This window comes from Amblyomma maculatum, chromosome 1 (genome assembly GCF_055883805.1).
Source record: "Amblyomma maculatum isolate TAMU_Amacu chromosome 1, ASM5588380v1, whole genome shotgun sequence".
Classification (NCBI taxonomy): domain Eukaryota; kingdom Metazoa; phylum Arthropoda; class Arachnida; order Ixodida; family Ixodidae; genus Amblyomma; species Amblyomma maculatum.
This window is the reverse complement of record NC_139344.1, coordinates 275,980,602-275,996,530: the sequence shown is the minus strand read 5'-3', so window position 1 is coordinate 275,996,530 and position 15,929 is coordinate 275,980,602. Positions and strand designations below refer to the sequence as shown.

Here is a 15,929-nt window from a genome sequence, read left to right as displayed (position 1 = left end):
GTGTGACAGATACTACGCCTTTCCCTTACTGTGAACTAAGGCGAAAGCCTTTCTAGCTAGGTTCATGGTGAAAATCACGTGTCGGCGAGATTTGTCCGCAAGATGTGTCAGCGAAATTCCGCGAGTGTCAGATACTGCACCTCTTTTCCTGTAATTACACTAAACTAAAGAACTCTGGTCAACTTTGATGCGTTCGACGAGGGGCGTGCGATGTACCGTGTGCAGCAGCAACGCTCAGGCTTTCGAATTTCTCCACTGCAGATTCTGCAGTGCTCTCGGATTTTTTTTTTTTCTTGAGCTGTATCTGACTATAGTAGCATAAAAAGAAAGACTCAGTTCACACGCAATAACTGGCTTATTTTCTCTTCTTCATAGGATTTGAAAATCTACATGGATCATCCACACGGCGGAATACTCATTGGCTGCATGCGAATAAGAGCTCGCAGCACATATCACTTGCCGTATGCTGTCACGTTTCCTGTTTTGAAATGCTGGAAAGAGACCAAGTTTTAACTTAGGCCCAGCACAGATCCCCTCAGATAGTCGCAAAAATGAAAGCGCCATCCAAAACGCAGCGGATCGTGTAATGTTGGCAGATACCAGTGCTGAAGAGAGGATAATGGAGAACATATTTCTACTTCCCCACGGATAAGCGTGTGGTGCGCACTTCGCTTGGAGATTGGCACGAGCGAGGGAAGCGAGCAAGACGGCATTGTGTGGGGCAGTCCCCTCCCCGTTCTCCGCCAACGGGCCGAGCCGGCGTGCCTCGTCGGGGGCTTCGTGGGGTCCCTCTCGGCTGTCGCGTACGGATCGGCGTGTTGGGAGAGCAGCGACAGGCGGCGCCCCACTACCCACAGGGGCGACGTGATTCGTTGATGGCCCTACGAGCTATCTTGCTTGCGCAACCCGGACCGCCATTTATGTCGACTCTCTTGGCTTGCCGTTCAGAACAGCTCTTGACTGTTGGACGTGTGTTCCGTTCGCTCTCGGCGTATCGCCCGTTCTTTCTCCATACTCTTCGGCAAGGCTTCGGACTGGGTTTCCAGGCGATCAACATGAGGATGAAAGGTTGGTCCATACGTTTTTTTGTGTCGAGTCCGCGTGGTCGTGGACACTGTCAGCAAGTGCGAATACAACCGACTTGTTTCAGGAAAGATGAAATTGAGAGCCTAGTCTACTTATTCGCTTGATTCATGCTATGGCAGTCCTGTCAATTACAGCAACACTCGACGTTAACAAGGAACTTTGTCCGCTGCTTGCTGGCCACTTATATGCGCCGGCTGTTTGCATACGTTCGGCAGCCACGTGTGTACGTGTTGGCGGATGTCGAACGCTGTTTCGACGGCTGGTTGCACTAGCGCCCTTTCAGTAGAACGCAATATGCTGGATTGTGCTGTAGGTGGCGTTCGACATACCTCGTGGCCTAGATATGGATATGCCTCGTGGACGGTCGTGACGCGGCATGTTGGAAGGGAAATGTTCAAGCGGCGTGGTCGGAAGTTTCGGCCTATTGAATAAGAGCACGCTAGACAACAGCCTTGATTACACCATGTTGTACTATTTGCCCGCGGAATTCTATTTTGTCCTCGTCACCGACGGGTGTGGGTAACTTTTGGCTCAGCACAGGCTATTTTGTCGGCAATGCTTACGTTAACGGGGTGAGCCGAAGTGGTATGCTTCCTGGACTACCAAAGGCGTTTATTTGTTTCGTGCCGCGCGTTCTTACTGGCGAACAACGATAAGAAGGCATGCTGGCGAAACAACTGAACCCTTTCACTGCGGTGTGGTGACCAAACATTTCTGCCGTGAATGACCAGTGCCTTCGAACCGATTGCGCAGGCGCGATTTCTTGCTGTGCGCGCGGGCACGGACCGCAGCCGGCGCACATTGGCCGTACAGCAGCGGCCGACGCCCCCAACTTCCTTCTCTGCAGCTCGTGCTGCCATCTAGTCGATGCGCGCGCAGTTCGCATTCATTGTCGCTTGCTTGCTGGCATTGTTACGCCGGCAAGCATCCACCATCCTCCGCGTCTGTGGTTGTTAGCTGCTTAGGGCCTTTTTCTATCATTCCTTCCAATAATTTTTCACTACGTTTCCATACTCCGTCGAAATGTACTGTATGGTGAACCACACAGGTAAAGTGCTTACTTCTTCGCCGTCCGCGCAATGAATGAATCGATTAAGTGCGTCTCCCCACCGTCTTGTGTGGCAGGCAGGTATGCATACGTGGAGCTCTGCTTGGACTACTCTGCTCGATCGTGAAGTTCACTGTGCTAATCAGATCTTTTTATCCCAGTAGCACCGTTGTTTTAGTTACTATCCTAATGTTATTCTCTCTCTCTCTCTCTCTCTCTCTCTCTCTCTCTCTCTCTCTCTCTGCGCAGCAGGCGGGCTCTCCACCTTGATACACATGTCGGCTCTGCGCCCACTTGTCATATGTGGGCCATCCGGTAGTGGAAAGTCGACGCTGCTCAAGAAGCTGCTGAAAGACTTCGGCGATTACTTCGCGTTATGTGTGTCGCGTAAGTACAGCAGACCGCATAATCTTTCTGCTTGCATCGACAAATCAAATCTTTACTACTGCTGCCGGTTCCCGCCAAGCCCAGAATAGCTTGGGGCACTTACGCTTTTTTGTTCTTCCTGCATATCAGATACGACCCGGAAGCCCAGGCCTGGTGAGGTAAATGGCAAAGGTAAGCGGGTTGACTTCAACATGTTTTAACAGAATATGGCTTTTGGACTTGTGCGTGATTACTCTGTGAATTTTTTTTTTCAGACTACCATTTTATTTCGCGGGACGAAATGGAGCAGGCCATTGAAGCAGGGGAGTTCATTGAGTACACGGAGTTCTCAGGGAACTTGTACGGCACCAGGTAAGCAAAATTTGGCATTTGGTACCTCAGGTGCTCAGCGTAGAGCATTACATGAGTATTCCTTTGTCTTGGAAGTGACTCTTTTAAAACATGAACCTGGAAACATGCAGTTTTTTTTTGTTTTTGCTCTTTTCCACAGCAAAAAGTCTGTGCGTGATGTCCAAGACCAAGGACGAATCTGTATTCTCGACATTGAAATTGAGGGTGTGAAGAACATCAAGAACACAGATCTGAATCCCCGCTACATCTTTGTCAAGCCACCGAGCATGAAGGCTCTTGTAAGTCTCCCATAACTCTTTTGAAGTAAGTTTCATTGCTCCCATATTTTTTTTCTTATCTGTGCATGTGTGTGTGTGCGCGCTTCATCATATGTTTATCATGTGTACCTTCCAGGCTCTGCTTGGATGCCAGGTTAGTCATTTTATGCTAGGATTCATGTGTTGGTGTGGAACTGTTTTCAAGTTTAATTCTTCTGACATTTATCACCTGGACAGTCTTCTGTTCAACTTGAAAGCATGCTTTTTGATCATTTTTGAGCGGGCTGTTTTATATTTCAAGCTAAGCTTTGTGCTGAAATGCAACTTCAAAACCATTTTTTTTTTTTTTTTTTTTTCACGTGTCAATAGCTTGTGCATTTAATTGCTGTTATGGAGCACCAGGCATAAATTCCATTTTGCAGGTTAGAGCAAATAAATGGAAATGAGTAGATTAGACACGTGCATTTTTCATTGGGATCCCAAGCTCTGCAAGATGGCACATTGGGAGCAAGTTGTCTGTGAATTCTTTAGCCAGCTTTTATAATGTCCAGACCGATGGAACAGCGCAAGGACACAATCACCGAAAAAGAGGAAAAAAATGCCTCTTTCTATCCCTCTTCTTTTCCTGTGATGGTGTCCTTGCGCCATTCCATTGGTCAGTATGAACCACCAAGTACTTCTACAACCCTTTTATAATGTGGGCGTTGGATTCCGAGAGGGCACTTGCAGGAAAATGTTTCGTTTCCCAGTTTCTGCGCTCTTCAACATAGTGTTTGGAGTGTGCATGCAAGGTCTCTGCTGCGTATTATTGCACTTTCTAAAGTGATAGCCCTCTGCTGTAACACTGAGCAATATACATAGCCTCTGCAAAGGCCTACTGAATATTCATAATTCGTAATGTACATAATGTTACTATTAACCTAAGTGGCTCGTGCTTTTGCCAGGTAAGCAAAATTCTAGTGGTGCTGCTGCGATCTCTGCATAGGCTACGGGCAAGACTAGAAACTACTGTCATGTGTAAAGTACCTCTTCAAATAGGAAATCGTTTTATAAAAACATGTCTGAAATGGCGAAGGCTCAAACAGCACAGACTACTTTCGCTTTCTTATCCATATTTCGCGCCCTCTCACTGCTAATTAAACATTTATCGAAGCAAAATAGTCCAGCTCACCATCACATAATGCCTGTGTTACTATCATATTCGCTTAAAATGTCCAGTATGTATTAGCGTTCTGATGCTATTGCAGTAATTCCACATTCATATGTCAGTGGCGCATCATATCCATAGTTGCTTTTGTACCATAAAACCCCATATAACTAACATTCATATGTCAGAAGTTCGTCTTGTGCTTTTGGCCTTCTGTTTTTTTTTTTTTTTTCTTTGCCATTGGCAACATTCGGAGACTTTTGGGAATGCATGCCACTTCGAATTATTGCCCTGTGGTACCAGCTGTTCAGTTAATTTTTGTTGTGGCATTACACTTCTGAGTGCCTACTCCTAGAGCACTTGGAACTGACCTGCTAAGCAAATAAGATGGGTAGTCTCGGCTGCAGTTATGGCTGTGGATGTATTTGTAGTGCTGGTAACTGAAACAGTTTGCACTTTGCTGCTCCTGCGCTTGTTTTTTGTTTGCACGTTATTTTGAAACCATTTCAACTGATATGTAGAAGGTTGCTGAAATAGTCCTTTCTTCCTGTCCTCCTTGTTTTTCCAGGAAGAGCGGCTCAGGGGTCGGGGAACAGAAACGGAGGAGAGCTTACGGCGACGTCTGGCAAAAGCTAGCGAAGAGATCGCCTATGGTTAGTAGTTGAATACTATGCCCCTCTGCTGCCCATTTATTGGTCAATGTTTCTTCTAAAAAGTAATGTATGTTTTTGTATGACAAAAACTGATCAACAGTTTGATTCGTAGGTAGAGCAGTTCAACACATTGTTGGGATCTGGAGTGCCTTGTCTAGGAGAACAATTCATTTCCCTCTGGAGCGGGCTACCTAACAACGGCTTTGAAAGTGATCTGGGTGAAAAATATGTGCTAGTAGCTGGTCGTGTGATTGCGTTTTCTTACTGACTTTAAAGAAAAGCTGGCTCCATATTAGTGAAAACACTTTAGTCAGCCGTTTTTCAAGACCATCTATAACCTTTGAATTAAGGCTTTTTCCTGAAGCCACTTCAGTAAGCTCTCATTAATTTGGCCTTCAAAGGAACAGAATTGTTTGCTTTGTCAAGCAGGCCTGAAAAAACTGCCGAAAGCCATTTGCATCACAGTCATTTTATCTGATGAACACCTGCACAATATTTATTAGCACGTGAGGTGAAACCCAAGAGGGAGCAGCAGTTTTCCAGTTTCGTCGGGTGCTTTGTTTTGCTCACACTGTTAAGAATGTGAAGTCCTTCAAAATTGTAAAGGCCTCCACTGCCATTTTAGCAGCACAACGCAGTAGCAGTGCCACCTCCTCAAAACAACCCTGGCACGTTTTGAGGATGTTTCACCGCACAGTCTACACGGTGAAGCACACTGTTTCAGCTGGCATACCAGAAACAGATGTAGATGCATGCAAGGGACATATGTATGGGTGTTAGAACAGCGTTTAAATATTCCAAAATTAGAATAAAGGAAGTCATGCACCAAGCGGCATGCAAAATAGCGTGATTGACCGATTGACCGAGTTCTGCGCACCTGATCACAGCTTGCGGGATGGCATGAAGTTTGGGAAAATGAAACTTCACGACTTAGCTTTATTTCTGAAATGAAGTTCCGATCAGAGATCGCACACAAGACGTGTGCAGCTGTTCCTTGCAGTTGAGGTTTGGGGAGGTCTGTTTTGGTGATTTCTGGCCACGCAATTCATGACTCAACGTGACTGCCAGTCCAAATTAACTGGAATTTAATTTTAAAATTTTTATCGCTACTTTCAGTTTCACTGGGTGAGGACACTTTTTTTTCTTAAAAGCTTGGTTAAATTCTACGGGGGCACCTCATATATAATGATGGTATGCTTACATATGAGAGGGCTTTTCCCACGGCAGTGTAATGAGAAACTCAGTGGCTTTTTTATCATGTCTGAAGTACAAGGCTAGGAATGTCAGAATTATTATGATCTGCATACAAGTGGGCCAGGTCTAGGGAACTGCGTGAAAAGGTGTTGCGATAGTCTGCTGCCATTGTGGCTTCACTTCTGTGTAATAGTGCAAGGGGGCTAAGTGTCTGTGAACGATGAAGTTCTGGTTCACAGTTGCTGTGGATGGATGGGATTTCTGTGGCATCGGAGGACAACTGAAATTTGAAATGAGTTCTGTTAGCACTTAAAAATGCAGAGAACTTTGGCTAGAATTCTAATATGTTAAAGTGGGGTTGCCCAAACTTTCTGTGGCTATAGACCTGATGCGCTGCAGCTCCTGCGGCGCATCTGGAGCCATCTGGGATCCACCACGTCAAATGGTGGAGGTTTAACCATTGCCTCCTATCGTAGTGCTCATGGTCCTGAATGGGCCGAGTATGGGTTCGGACCTGACCTGTTTGAATCTGCTTTGATGGGTTTTTTTTTAGTGTGGGAGCATAACAGGTCATGGTCACTCATTGATTAGTCATAGGTTCCATCACTTTCTCTGTTGGCTGGCAAACTTGAAAAACTCTTTGGGGAGACTCTCACATTTGAGCCGCTATACTGGGCTTAATTACGCATGCGAGGCCGTGTGGTTGTGACCTTGCAAAACAACTTAGCCAATCAGAGTGACGGCACAAGCATTAAACATTTTGCTAGGCTTTAACCCTCAAGGTTTGTGCTTTCACACTAAAAAGGAGCTGTTAAAAAGAATCTAGTCACAGCTTCTGCCTAGAAATGCTAGTCAGGATTTTTACGAAATGAAAGCGGTAGGGGTGTGCAGACATTAGAGAATTCCAAATAAGCAAATTGAATATCTTTAAATCAGATAGTGTGTATCCAAGTAGTACAGAAGCCTAGTGTGCACGATTGGAATAAGGGCTGCTGTATTTTTCTTCAGTGGCTGTTCCAGAACTGCACCGTATCATCCTTTCGTGATGGGTATGCGCAGGATAAAGTGTTTGCCATACGAATGAACCACATTACAGTGCTAGTTTTCATCATGCTCGTACATGCCATTTAAAACTGGATGAGGTGATACGGTGCAGGCAAGCTCTGTAAACCCGGCCTTGATGTCCAACTCGGAGGCCATGATTCATATGTAGCTGCTGCCCGTCTCATGTACTGAGGTGTGACACTACTTTACCTTCATTAGTAGTCTATACTAATTTTTTTTATATGTTCAACTTAATGGCCATAAATTTAATTTACTGACTTGGTGTTGTGGAACCTTCTAATCAAGATTAGTTTTCTGTAACTTTAACTCCATAGAGGGCCATGCTGCAGATCTGCCACTGGCACTTCCATATTTGCATTTGTAATATTAGTACAGATATTGTATTTGGTTTTGTCACTAATCATATTTGATTGTTTTTAACTACAATGTTCTTGTTTGATCCATTCCTGAAGTTACACAATATCCGATTTGGTTTGGAAAAAAATTTCTGCTGATTTAGCAAAGTTGGCCAAATGCAAAGTATGTGTTCCACCATGTTGTATTTCATTTCACTTTCTTTTAAAAGCTAGGGTCTGAAAGCGAAGCTTGGTGTAAAGGTCCCCGAAATAGGTGACTGGGGACCTTAGTTGTAGCACACTAAAATTTTGGGACCACATTTAAAAGGGCAATGTGATAGCAATGTAGTCTGGATTCATTGTGCACGGATGGAAGTGGATGAAGACAGTAATGCAGAGCGTGAGAGAGCTGCAGTGAAATACAAGGGATGATCAATTGCGGTGATAGCATGGTACTCTTGTGCAGTGCCCAGCTAAGCTGACTTCTTTGTGTTACCACGAGGTTGAAACCCAGTCGCACGGTATATCTTTTAATTCTCAGAGGGACAAACAGTCGCAGACAATGGCTTTTCTGTGGAGTGTAAGCCCTTGTGCACATAGCACTTTTAGATAGCTAGCTCATCTCAATAAAATTGCCATTACATGCATTTGTATGTTTAGCAGCAGTTATGTTTTTCAAAATTTTGCTGTTCGGATGAGGGATTTTTATTAATACAAATCTCCCCCATCCTCCCCCACGCACACACTCATATTTAGTGTATCAACACGTCTTTATTCTGTATCTCTTGATCTTGGAATGCCCAGGTGTTAATACAGACATTTCCAAATGTCATATCGTATATTATTTGATATCCTGTGTATCTAATTGTGGCAAGATTGACCCTTGCTGCACTGTATTTTTAGGGCACTGTGTAAAGTGCGTTGGTTGCACTTTTTTCTTTTTTTGCAGGTGAAAACCAAGGTAACTTTGACCTTCTGCTAGTCAACGACAACCTCAAGGGTGCATACAACAGGCTCAGAGATTACCTCATAAAGGTAGGGGAGGTCCTTCTTGTAATTGCACGTGGTGTGCTTGCATTCCCACTTCACTGTTGTGCTTGATTGGAAATCAAAAGCTGAAATGCACATGGCATGATAAGCATGGCATAGGGAAGAGATTGTCTGCATGCCATTGTGCTTCTTGACTTTGGAAAAAATTTGCTGCTACTTTTGCTGAATCATAGGAGGCATTCACTGCTGCCAACTTCCCAGAGTTTGTGACCACCAGTGAGGATTCTGCACCATCTTTATGATCTGACGGACAAAGAGCAGCCTGAATCTGGAAGACTTCTGATCTGAAATAAAATGCATGCCATCACTAAAAAGCCAGGGAGCCTGTGCAGTGAGCTTTAAAATGTGTAGAGACTGTCTGATTGAGGTAAAGCTTAGCCTGGTGGACCGTACTCAACTGTCATCCTTTGCCTTGTGATAATTTTCAGCACTAGCAAAGGAGCATTGTCTCATAATTTTCATTAGGTGTACTCTTTCTTGTGCCTTTTTATTTTTTTGTATGTGAGTGACAGAGTAGTTTTTCATCATGAGCACCATTCAAAACAAATGCCTGCACCTCAAGATAGTGAGGGTAGATGACCATTAAGCATAGCATTTGAAGATGCACAACATGCCACAAATGTACTTTCATGTTATTTCTAATCACAATCTTGTTTCAAATTGTAATTTTTGTCCTTTCACTTGTCTGCTAGTAATCTGAGACTTGTATGAGCAAAATAAATGTACATGTGTATCCATACTTGCCATTGCTTTCCCCCTTTTTTTTTTCTGCATTGTCTGCTAAGTTGGAAGGGAAATCGAATGCTCTTTCGATCCTTGCATGGTGCAAAAAATTTCAGCTTTTGTAATATGCAGTTGCTCCCACTAGACTGGTGGTTGGTGAATGCCTCTTGAATTCTTAGGCTCCTTGGTTCATTTGATATGAAAGTTCTAATATTTGTGTAGGTTAAACATTATTACATTTTCATCATTGACTAGGGTTTCTTCCAACTCCACAGAGCTTTTGAGGCTCTTGCAAACCAAGCTTGCAAGAAACTGCTTTTTCAGCATACAGTGGTAAAGGAGGGTGGTTAAAAGAGGCCAAAAATTATTGACGGTTACCCTGGCAATAAAATTTGTATTGTGCAATGTTTCATTGTTTCGCAATTTGTTGTGCCCTGTTTGCATGAGGGTAGCAGGGACGTTGCTTTGTTTTAGCACCAGATAACATTGCAAGGAACACCTTTGGTCATGCTGCTTTGGAGTTGCCAGCATTTCATGGGCCATGGGTATTTAACATGATCGTAATGCCTGACTGCTATTAAATTAGTCCATGCTCACTTTCTGGCCTTTGGAGGGAGGGACAGCACTGTTTACCTTTGGTTTTGCATGAGATTTGCGTGCGATTTGCATGCGATTTGCATGCATTCAAGCACTGATTGAAATGGCACTTTTTTTGTTTGTCTCTCTGTGTAGGAATACAGTGTGGGTTTCTCTATTATCCAGGAAGTGGAAGAGCTTCAGAAGAAGCCAAAGATCTAGTCACGCATACCATCTGTGGACTCTGCACATCCATCACGCATCATACTCCTGTTGCTGTAACTTATTATGAACTCATTGTTTGCTGCAACATAGATACCCACTTTGTGTGCACAACTGTGGTTTTGGTTCTGTACAGCGTGATTGCTGCTGCTGTTACAGCTACTAGGATGGGCTGCTTTGTAGGGCAGCACTGATGAAAGGATGGCTGGTTAAGGTTTCCTTCCTTTTTATTCCTATTTTCATCACTTCCATTTCTTTCCATTTTATTTAAGTCATTCAGAAGTCTTTAATGTTGTGACACGCTCATAGGTGCGACACTGCATTTGTGATACTGTTGACAAGGCTTGAGCAGAATCTTGACCATGTCTGTACAGTGACTGTCTGTTATAGTTTGTGGTTTTGTAGGTAGTGTGGACAAGCATGTGTAGTGTCTTTTGAACCTTCTGGTCTTGTTGCCAGCATGATGTGGATCCAGTGTTGTACAGTATAATAGGCTCAAGCCTGCATCCCTTTGCAGCTTGAAAATGAAGTGGGGAAAATGTCCTTTGTAGCAGGCCCTTTGACCAGTGGCATTATGTATTGTCGTAGTGTTGTTTTCAGCCTCTTTTGCAACTGATATGCCAATAACAAGTGCAAAGCAGTTAACAATGCCACTGTGTCAAAAAGCCAACACTGCTCCTCTTTCTCTTTCCACTCTCGTATGGTATGGTTTAGGTGTCTACCGAAACAAGTAACAGATACTGCACCTTTCCTTTCCTGTGAACCAGTTATTATTATGGGTTAATAGGCTCAAGCCTGCATCCCTTTGCTGCTCGGGAATGAAGTGGGAAAATGCCCTTTGTAGCAGGCTCTTCAACCAGTGGCATTATGTACTGTCGTAGTGTTTTCAGCCTCTTTTGCAACTGCTATGCTAACAAGTGCTGAGCAGTTAACAATGCCACTGTGTCAAAAAGCTAGTACGGCTCCTCTTTCTCTCTTTCCACTAACTCCCACCTCCTTCCCTTATGGCATGGTTCAGGTGTCCATAGAAACAGATGTGGCAGATATGCACCTTTGCTTTCCTGTGAACCAATTATTATTATGGGTTAATAGGCTCAAGCCTGCATCCCTCTGCTGCTTGGGAATGAAGTGGAAAATGCCCTTTGTAGCAGGCTCTTTAACCAGTGGCATTATGTTCTGTCTTAGTGTTGTTTTCAGCCTCTTTTGCAAATGCTGTGCTAACAAGTCCTAAGCAGTTAACAATGCCACTGTGTCAAAAAGCCAGTACGGCTCCTCTTTCTCTCTTTCCACTAACTCCCACCTCCTTCCCTTAGGGCACAGTTCAGGTGTCCACAAAAAAAGTGTGACGGATACTGCGCCTTTGCTTTCCTGTGAACCAATTATTATTATGGGTTAATAGGCTCAAGCCTGCATCCCTCTGCTGCTTGGGAATGAAGTGGAAAATGCCCTTTGTAGCAGGCTCTTTAACCAGTGGCATTATGTGCTGTCTTAGTGTTTTCAGCCTCTTTTGCAAATGCTGTGCTAACAAGTCCTAAGCAGTTAACAATGCCACTGTGTCAAAAAGCCAACACTGCTCCTCTTTCTCTTTCCACTCTCGTATGGTATGGTTTAGGTGTCTACCGAAACAAGTAACAGATACTGCACCTTTCCTTTCCTGTGAACCAGTTATTATTATGGGTTAATAGGCTCAAGCCTGCATCCCTTTGCTGCTCGGGAATGAAGTGGGAAAATGCCCTTTGTAGCAGGCTCTTCAACCAGTGGCATTATGTACTGTCGTAGTGTTTTCAGCCTCTTTTGCAACTGCTATGCTAACAAGTGCTGAGCAGTTAACAATGCCACTGTGTCAAAAAGCTAGTACGGCTCCTCTTTCTCTCTTTCCACTAACTCCCACCTCCTTCCCTTATGGCATGGTTCAGGTGTCCATAGAAACAGATGTGGCAGATATGCACCTTTGCTTTCCTGTGAACCAATTATTATTATGGGTTAATAGGCTCAAGCCTGCATCCCTCTGCTGCTTGGGAATGAAGTGGAAAATGCCCTTTGTAGCAGGCTCTTTAACCAGTGGCATTATGTTCTGTCTTAGTGTTGTTTTCAGCCTCTTTTGCAAATGCTGTGCTAACAAGTCCTAAGCAGTTAACAATGCCACTGTGTCAAAAAGCCAGTACGGCTCCTCTTTCTCTCTTTCCACTAACTCCCACCTCCTTCCCTTAGGGCACAGTTCAGGTGTCCACAAAAAAAGTGTGACGGATACTGCGCCTTTGCTTTCCTGTGAACCAATTATTATTATGGGTTAATAGGCTCAAGCCTGCATCCCTCTGCTGCTTGGGAATGAAGTGGAAAATGCCCTTTGTAGCAGGCTCTTTAACCAGTGGCATTATGTGCTGTCTTAGTGTTTTCAGCCTCTTTTGCAAATGCTGTGCTAACAAGTCCTAAGCAGTTAACAATGCCACTGTGTCAAAAAGCCAGTACGGCTCCTCTTTCTCTCTTTCCACTAACTCCCACCTCCTTCCCTTATGGCATGGTTCAGGTGTCCATAGAAACAGATGTGGCAGATATGCACCTTTGCTTTCCTGTGAACCAATTATTATTATGGGTTAATAGGCTCAAGCCTGCATCCCTCTGCTGCTTGGGAATGAAGTGGAAAATGCCCTTTGTAGCAGGCTCTTTAACCAGTGGCATTATGTTCTGTCTTAGTGTTGTTTTCAGCCTCTTTTGCAAATGCTGTGCTAACAAGTCCTAAGCAGTTAACAATGCCACTGTGTCAAAAAGCCAGTACGGCTCCTCTTTCTCTCTTTCCACTAACTCCCACCTCCTTCCCTTAGGGCACAGTTCAGGTGTCCACAAAAAAAAGTGTGACGGATACTGCGCCTTTGCTTTCCTGTGAACCAATTATTATTATGGGTTAATAGGCTCAAGCCTGCATCCCTCTGCTGCTTGGGAATGAAGTGGAAAATGCCCTTTGTAGCAGGCTCTTTAACCAGTGGCATTATGTGCTGTCTTAGTGTTTTCAGCCTCTTTTGCAAATGCTGTGCTAACAAGTCCTAAGCAGTTAACAATGCCACTGTGTCAAAAAGCCAGTACGGCTCCTCTTTCTCTCTTTCCACTAACTCCCACCTCCTTCCCTTAGGGCACAGTTCAGGTGTCCACAAAAAAAAGTGTGACGGATACTGCGCCTTTGCTTTCCTGTGAACCAATTATTATTATGGGTTAATAGGCTCAAGCCTGCATCCCTCTGCTGCTTGGGAATGAAGTGGAAAATGCCCTTTGTAGCAGGCTCTTTAACCAGTGGCATTATGTGCTGTCTTAGTGTTTTCAGCCTCTTTTGCAAATGCTGTGCTAACAAGTCCTAAGCAGTTAACAATGCCACTGTGTCAAAAAGCCAGTACGGCTCCTCTTTCTCTCTTTCCACTAACTCCCACCTCCTTCCCTTAGGGCACAGTTCAGGTGTCCACAAAAAAAAGTGTGACGGATACTGCGCCTTTGCTTTCCTGTGAACCAATTATTATTATGGGTTAATAGGCTCAAGCCTGCATCCCTCTGCTGCTTGGGAATGAAGTGGAAAATGCCCTTTGTAGCAGGCTCTTTAACCAGTGGCATTATGTACTGTCTTAGTGTTGTTTTCAGCCTCTTTTGCAAATGCTGTGCTAACAAGTCCTAAGCAGTTAACAATGCCACTGTGTCAAAAGGCCAGTACGGCTCCTCTTTCTCTCTTTCCACTAACTCCCACCTCCTTCCCTTATGGCATGGTTCAGGTGTCCATAGAAACAAATGTGGCAGATATGCACCTTTGCTTTCCTGTGAACCAATTATTATTATGGGTTAATAGGCTCAAGCCTGCATTCCTCTGCTGCTTGGGAATGAAGTGGAAAATGCCCTTTGTAGCAGGCTCTTTAACCAGTGGCATTATGTACTGTCTTAGTGTTGTTTTCAGCCTCTTTTGCAAATGCTGTGCTAACAAGTCCTAAGCAGTTAACAATGCCACTGTGTCAAAAAGCCAGTACGGCTCCTCTTTCCACTAACTCCCACCTCCTTCCCTTATGGCATGGTTCAGGTGTCCATAGAAACAAATGTGGCAGATATGCACCTTTCCTTTCCTGTGAACCAATTATTATTATGGGTTAGAGTGGGTCCGTTTTCAGTTGCATTTCCTGGTCCATTTTAGTTTTATTAAAATGTTAAGCTTGGACCTCTCTCCAGGTTCATTTTATTTATTTTCATTTGTTCTATTGGCATTATTTTTTTCTTTCAATTTCAAGCCTTCCAATTGGTAGCAACTGAACATTGCAACAAGCTTGGCCTTTGTCTAGATCCTGTATGGTCTTAGCAGGTGTTTCTGTAGGTTGTGTATTGTGTTAAGTCCGATTTTTGCTGAGCTTTAATTGTGTGTACACTGTGATCCTGTGCAAAGTAGAAGTGAATGGTGACGCGTGTAGTTTAATTTTGGACAGATTTGCCGCATTTCTGTGATTTGCATGTTGCAGAGTGATTGTGTGTGCATTTGAGAATCTCATCTAATTTAAACTATCTTTGGGTCATGGTGTTTTGTTTATGGTAACAGTTTGCAATGAAAACTGTGGATAGGGCTGCATTTTTGAATTCTTATATTGTACACTTAGAAGCTTGGCACAGAGCTGACAGCAACTTGACATAAACCTATTTTGTTTTTTATTTACCATCGCAGTTATTTTGGTATACCTTTCTTGCTTGTCTTGGACCAAAACAGTTGATTTGTTTATTTCTGCATCATTTTTCCCCCTTGAGGTCACTCCAAAGTGGTACTTTTAATGCTTGTTGACCAGCTAACAGGCTGCTTTGTTTGCCTGTTTAAAGCATGGTCAGTGTTGTTGGCTCTTGGAGCTAAGTATGTTCACATGTGGTGGTACTGAAAAATGGCATGTACATTGCTGTCAGAGTTCTTGAGTTATGAACTTAATCTGACGGCAGGTGGTAGGCAAGCATTATGCAGTGCTTGGAGCACAGCTGATATGTGGTTCCTACAATATTGGCTTGATTTGTACTTCGAATAAACAGCACCTGAAATGGGTTCATGTTTCATCTTTATTGCTGAAACAAAGCTGATGTTTGGGCTGACTGTAGTTACAGGTACTTCTGGCAACAGCAAACTTAAGAAGGACAGAAAGTGCAGATTCAAGGTTGACCCATGTTCTCTACCCTTTACATGCCTTTCAAGTATGCAGTCTCATGGCCTAATTGTCATTTTGTTTTTTTTTCTTGTTCTCTTGACTGAATTGGCTTTTTGGTAGACATTTAATGAAGGAGTGCTTTGGTCATTATACTTCATGAAAAAGGTGAAGTGCAAATCACTTCCTTCACTCTCTGGTCATCGCCAAATAATATATGAAAGATAACTGTGGGAAAAGTGCAGCAAAAGACTTGCTCAATACAATACACTGCAGAAATGGCATAGTCTGAAGATAACGCAGGAATGGCGATGGTCTGAAGCACCAGCCATCAGAGAATCGTATCTGTGCTGGTGCAGGCTCAAATTATGCTGTCGCTTGTTTAAAATTTAATTGGTGTGTCACTGCCAATGCCAACTGGCTCCACGAGCTAAAACTTCTTATGCCATCACACGGAGGAGCATTTGTTTAGGCGACTTACGCTTATTCGCGTTTACAGTGCACGTTATATTTGCTCCGTAGACAGGTCCACGCAACGTTGTCCCAACCATTGCCAATTCACGTAAGCATCGCGCCTCTACATAAGCATAATGTCGGGCATTTCATTGAAAAGCAGATACAGTGCCCGGGCCAGTTAGAACTGACAGTTCCATGTTGCCAGAATCAAATGTCCCAGTGGTTTAGAATGCTATAG

General features: G+C 43.9%; 1 protein-coding gene across 9 annotated transcripts in view; it reads left to right on the top strand.

Moving 5' to 3' along the window:
* LOC146206595 (guanylate kinase) overlaps positions 1 to 15,138 on the top strand; it is a 21,581-nt gene extending 6,443 nt beyond the window's left edge. Inside the window, exons 1-8 of one of the 9 annotated variants that reach the window (XM_084591344.1) lie at positions 914 to 1,068; positions 2,387 to 2,521; positions 2,651 to 2,692; positions 2,776 to 2,872; positions 3,012 to 3,150; positions 4,845 to 4,929; positions 8,473 to 8,558; positions 10,029 to 15,138. In XM_084591344.1, the coding sequence (XP_084447470.1) occupies positions 921 to 1,068; positions 2,387 to 2,521; positions 2,651 to 2,692; positions 2,776 to 2,872; positions 3,012 to 3,150; positions 4,845 to 4,929; positions 8,473 to 8,558; positions 10,029 to 10,094 (798 nt within the window). In that variant the 5' untranslated portion in view covers positions 914 to 920 and the 3' untranslated portion in view covers positions 10,095 to 15,138. Of the gene's footprint in view, positions 1 to 913; positions 1,069 to 1,980; positions 2,135 to 2,192; positions 2,216 to 2,383; positions 2,522 to 2,650; positions 2,693 to 2,775; positions 2,873 to 3,011; positions 3,176 to 4,844; positions 4,930 to 8,472; positions 8,559 to 10,028 lie in introns of those variants that run through there. The other 8 variants (XM_084591343.1, XM_084591349.1, XM_084591348.1 and 5 more) reach the window with 8 other exon arrangements.
* The last annotated feature ends 791 nt before the right edge of the window (positions 15,139 to 15,929 follow it).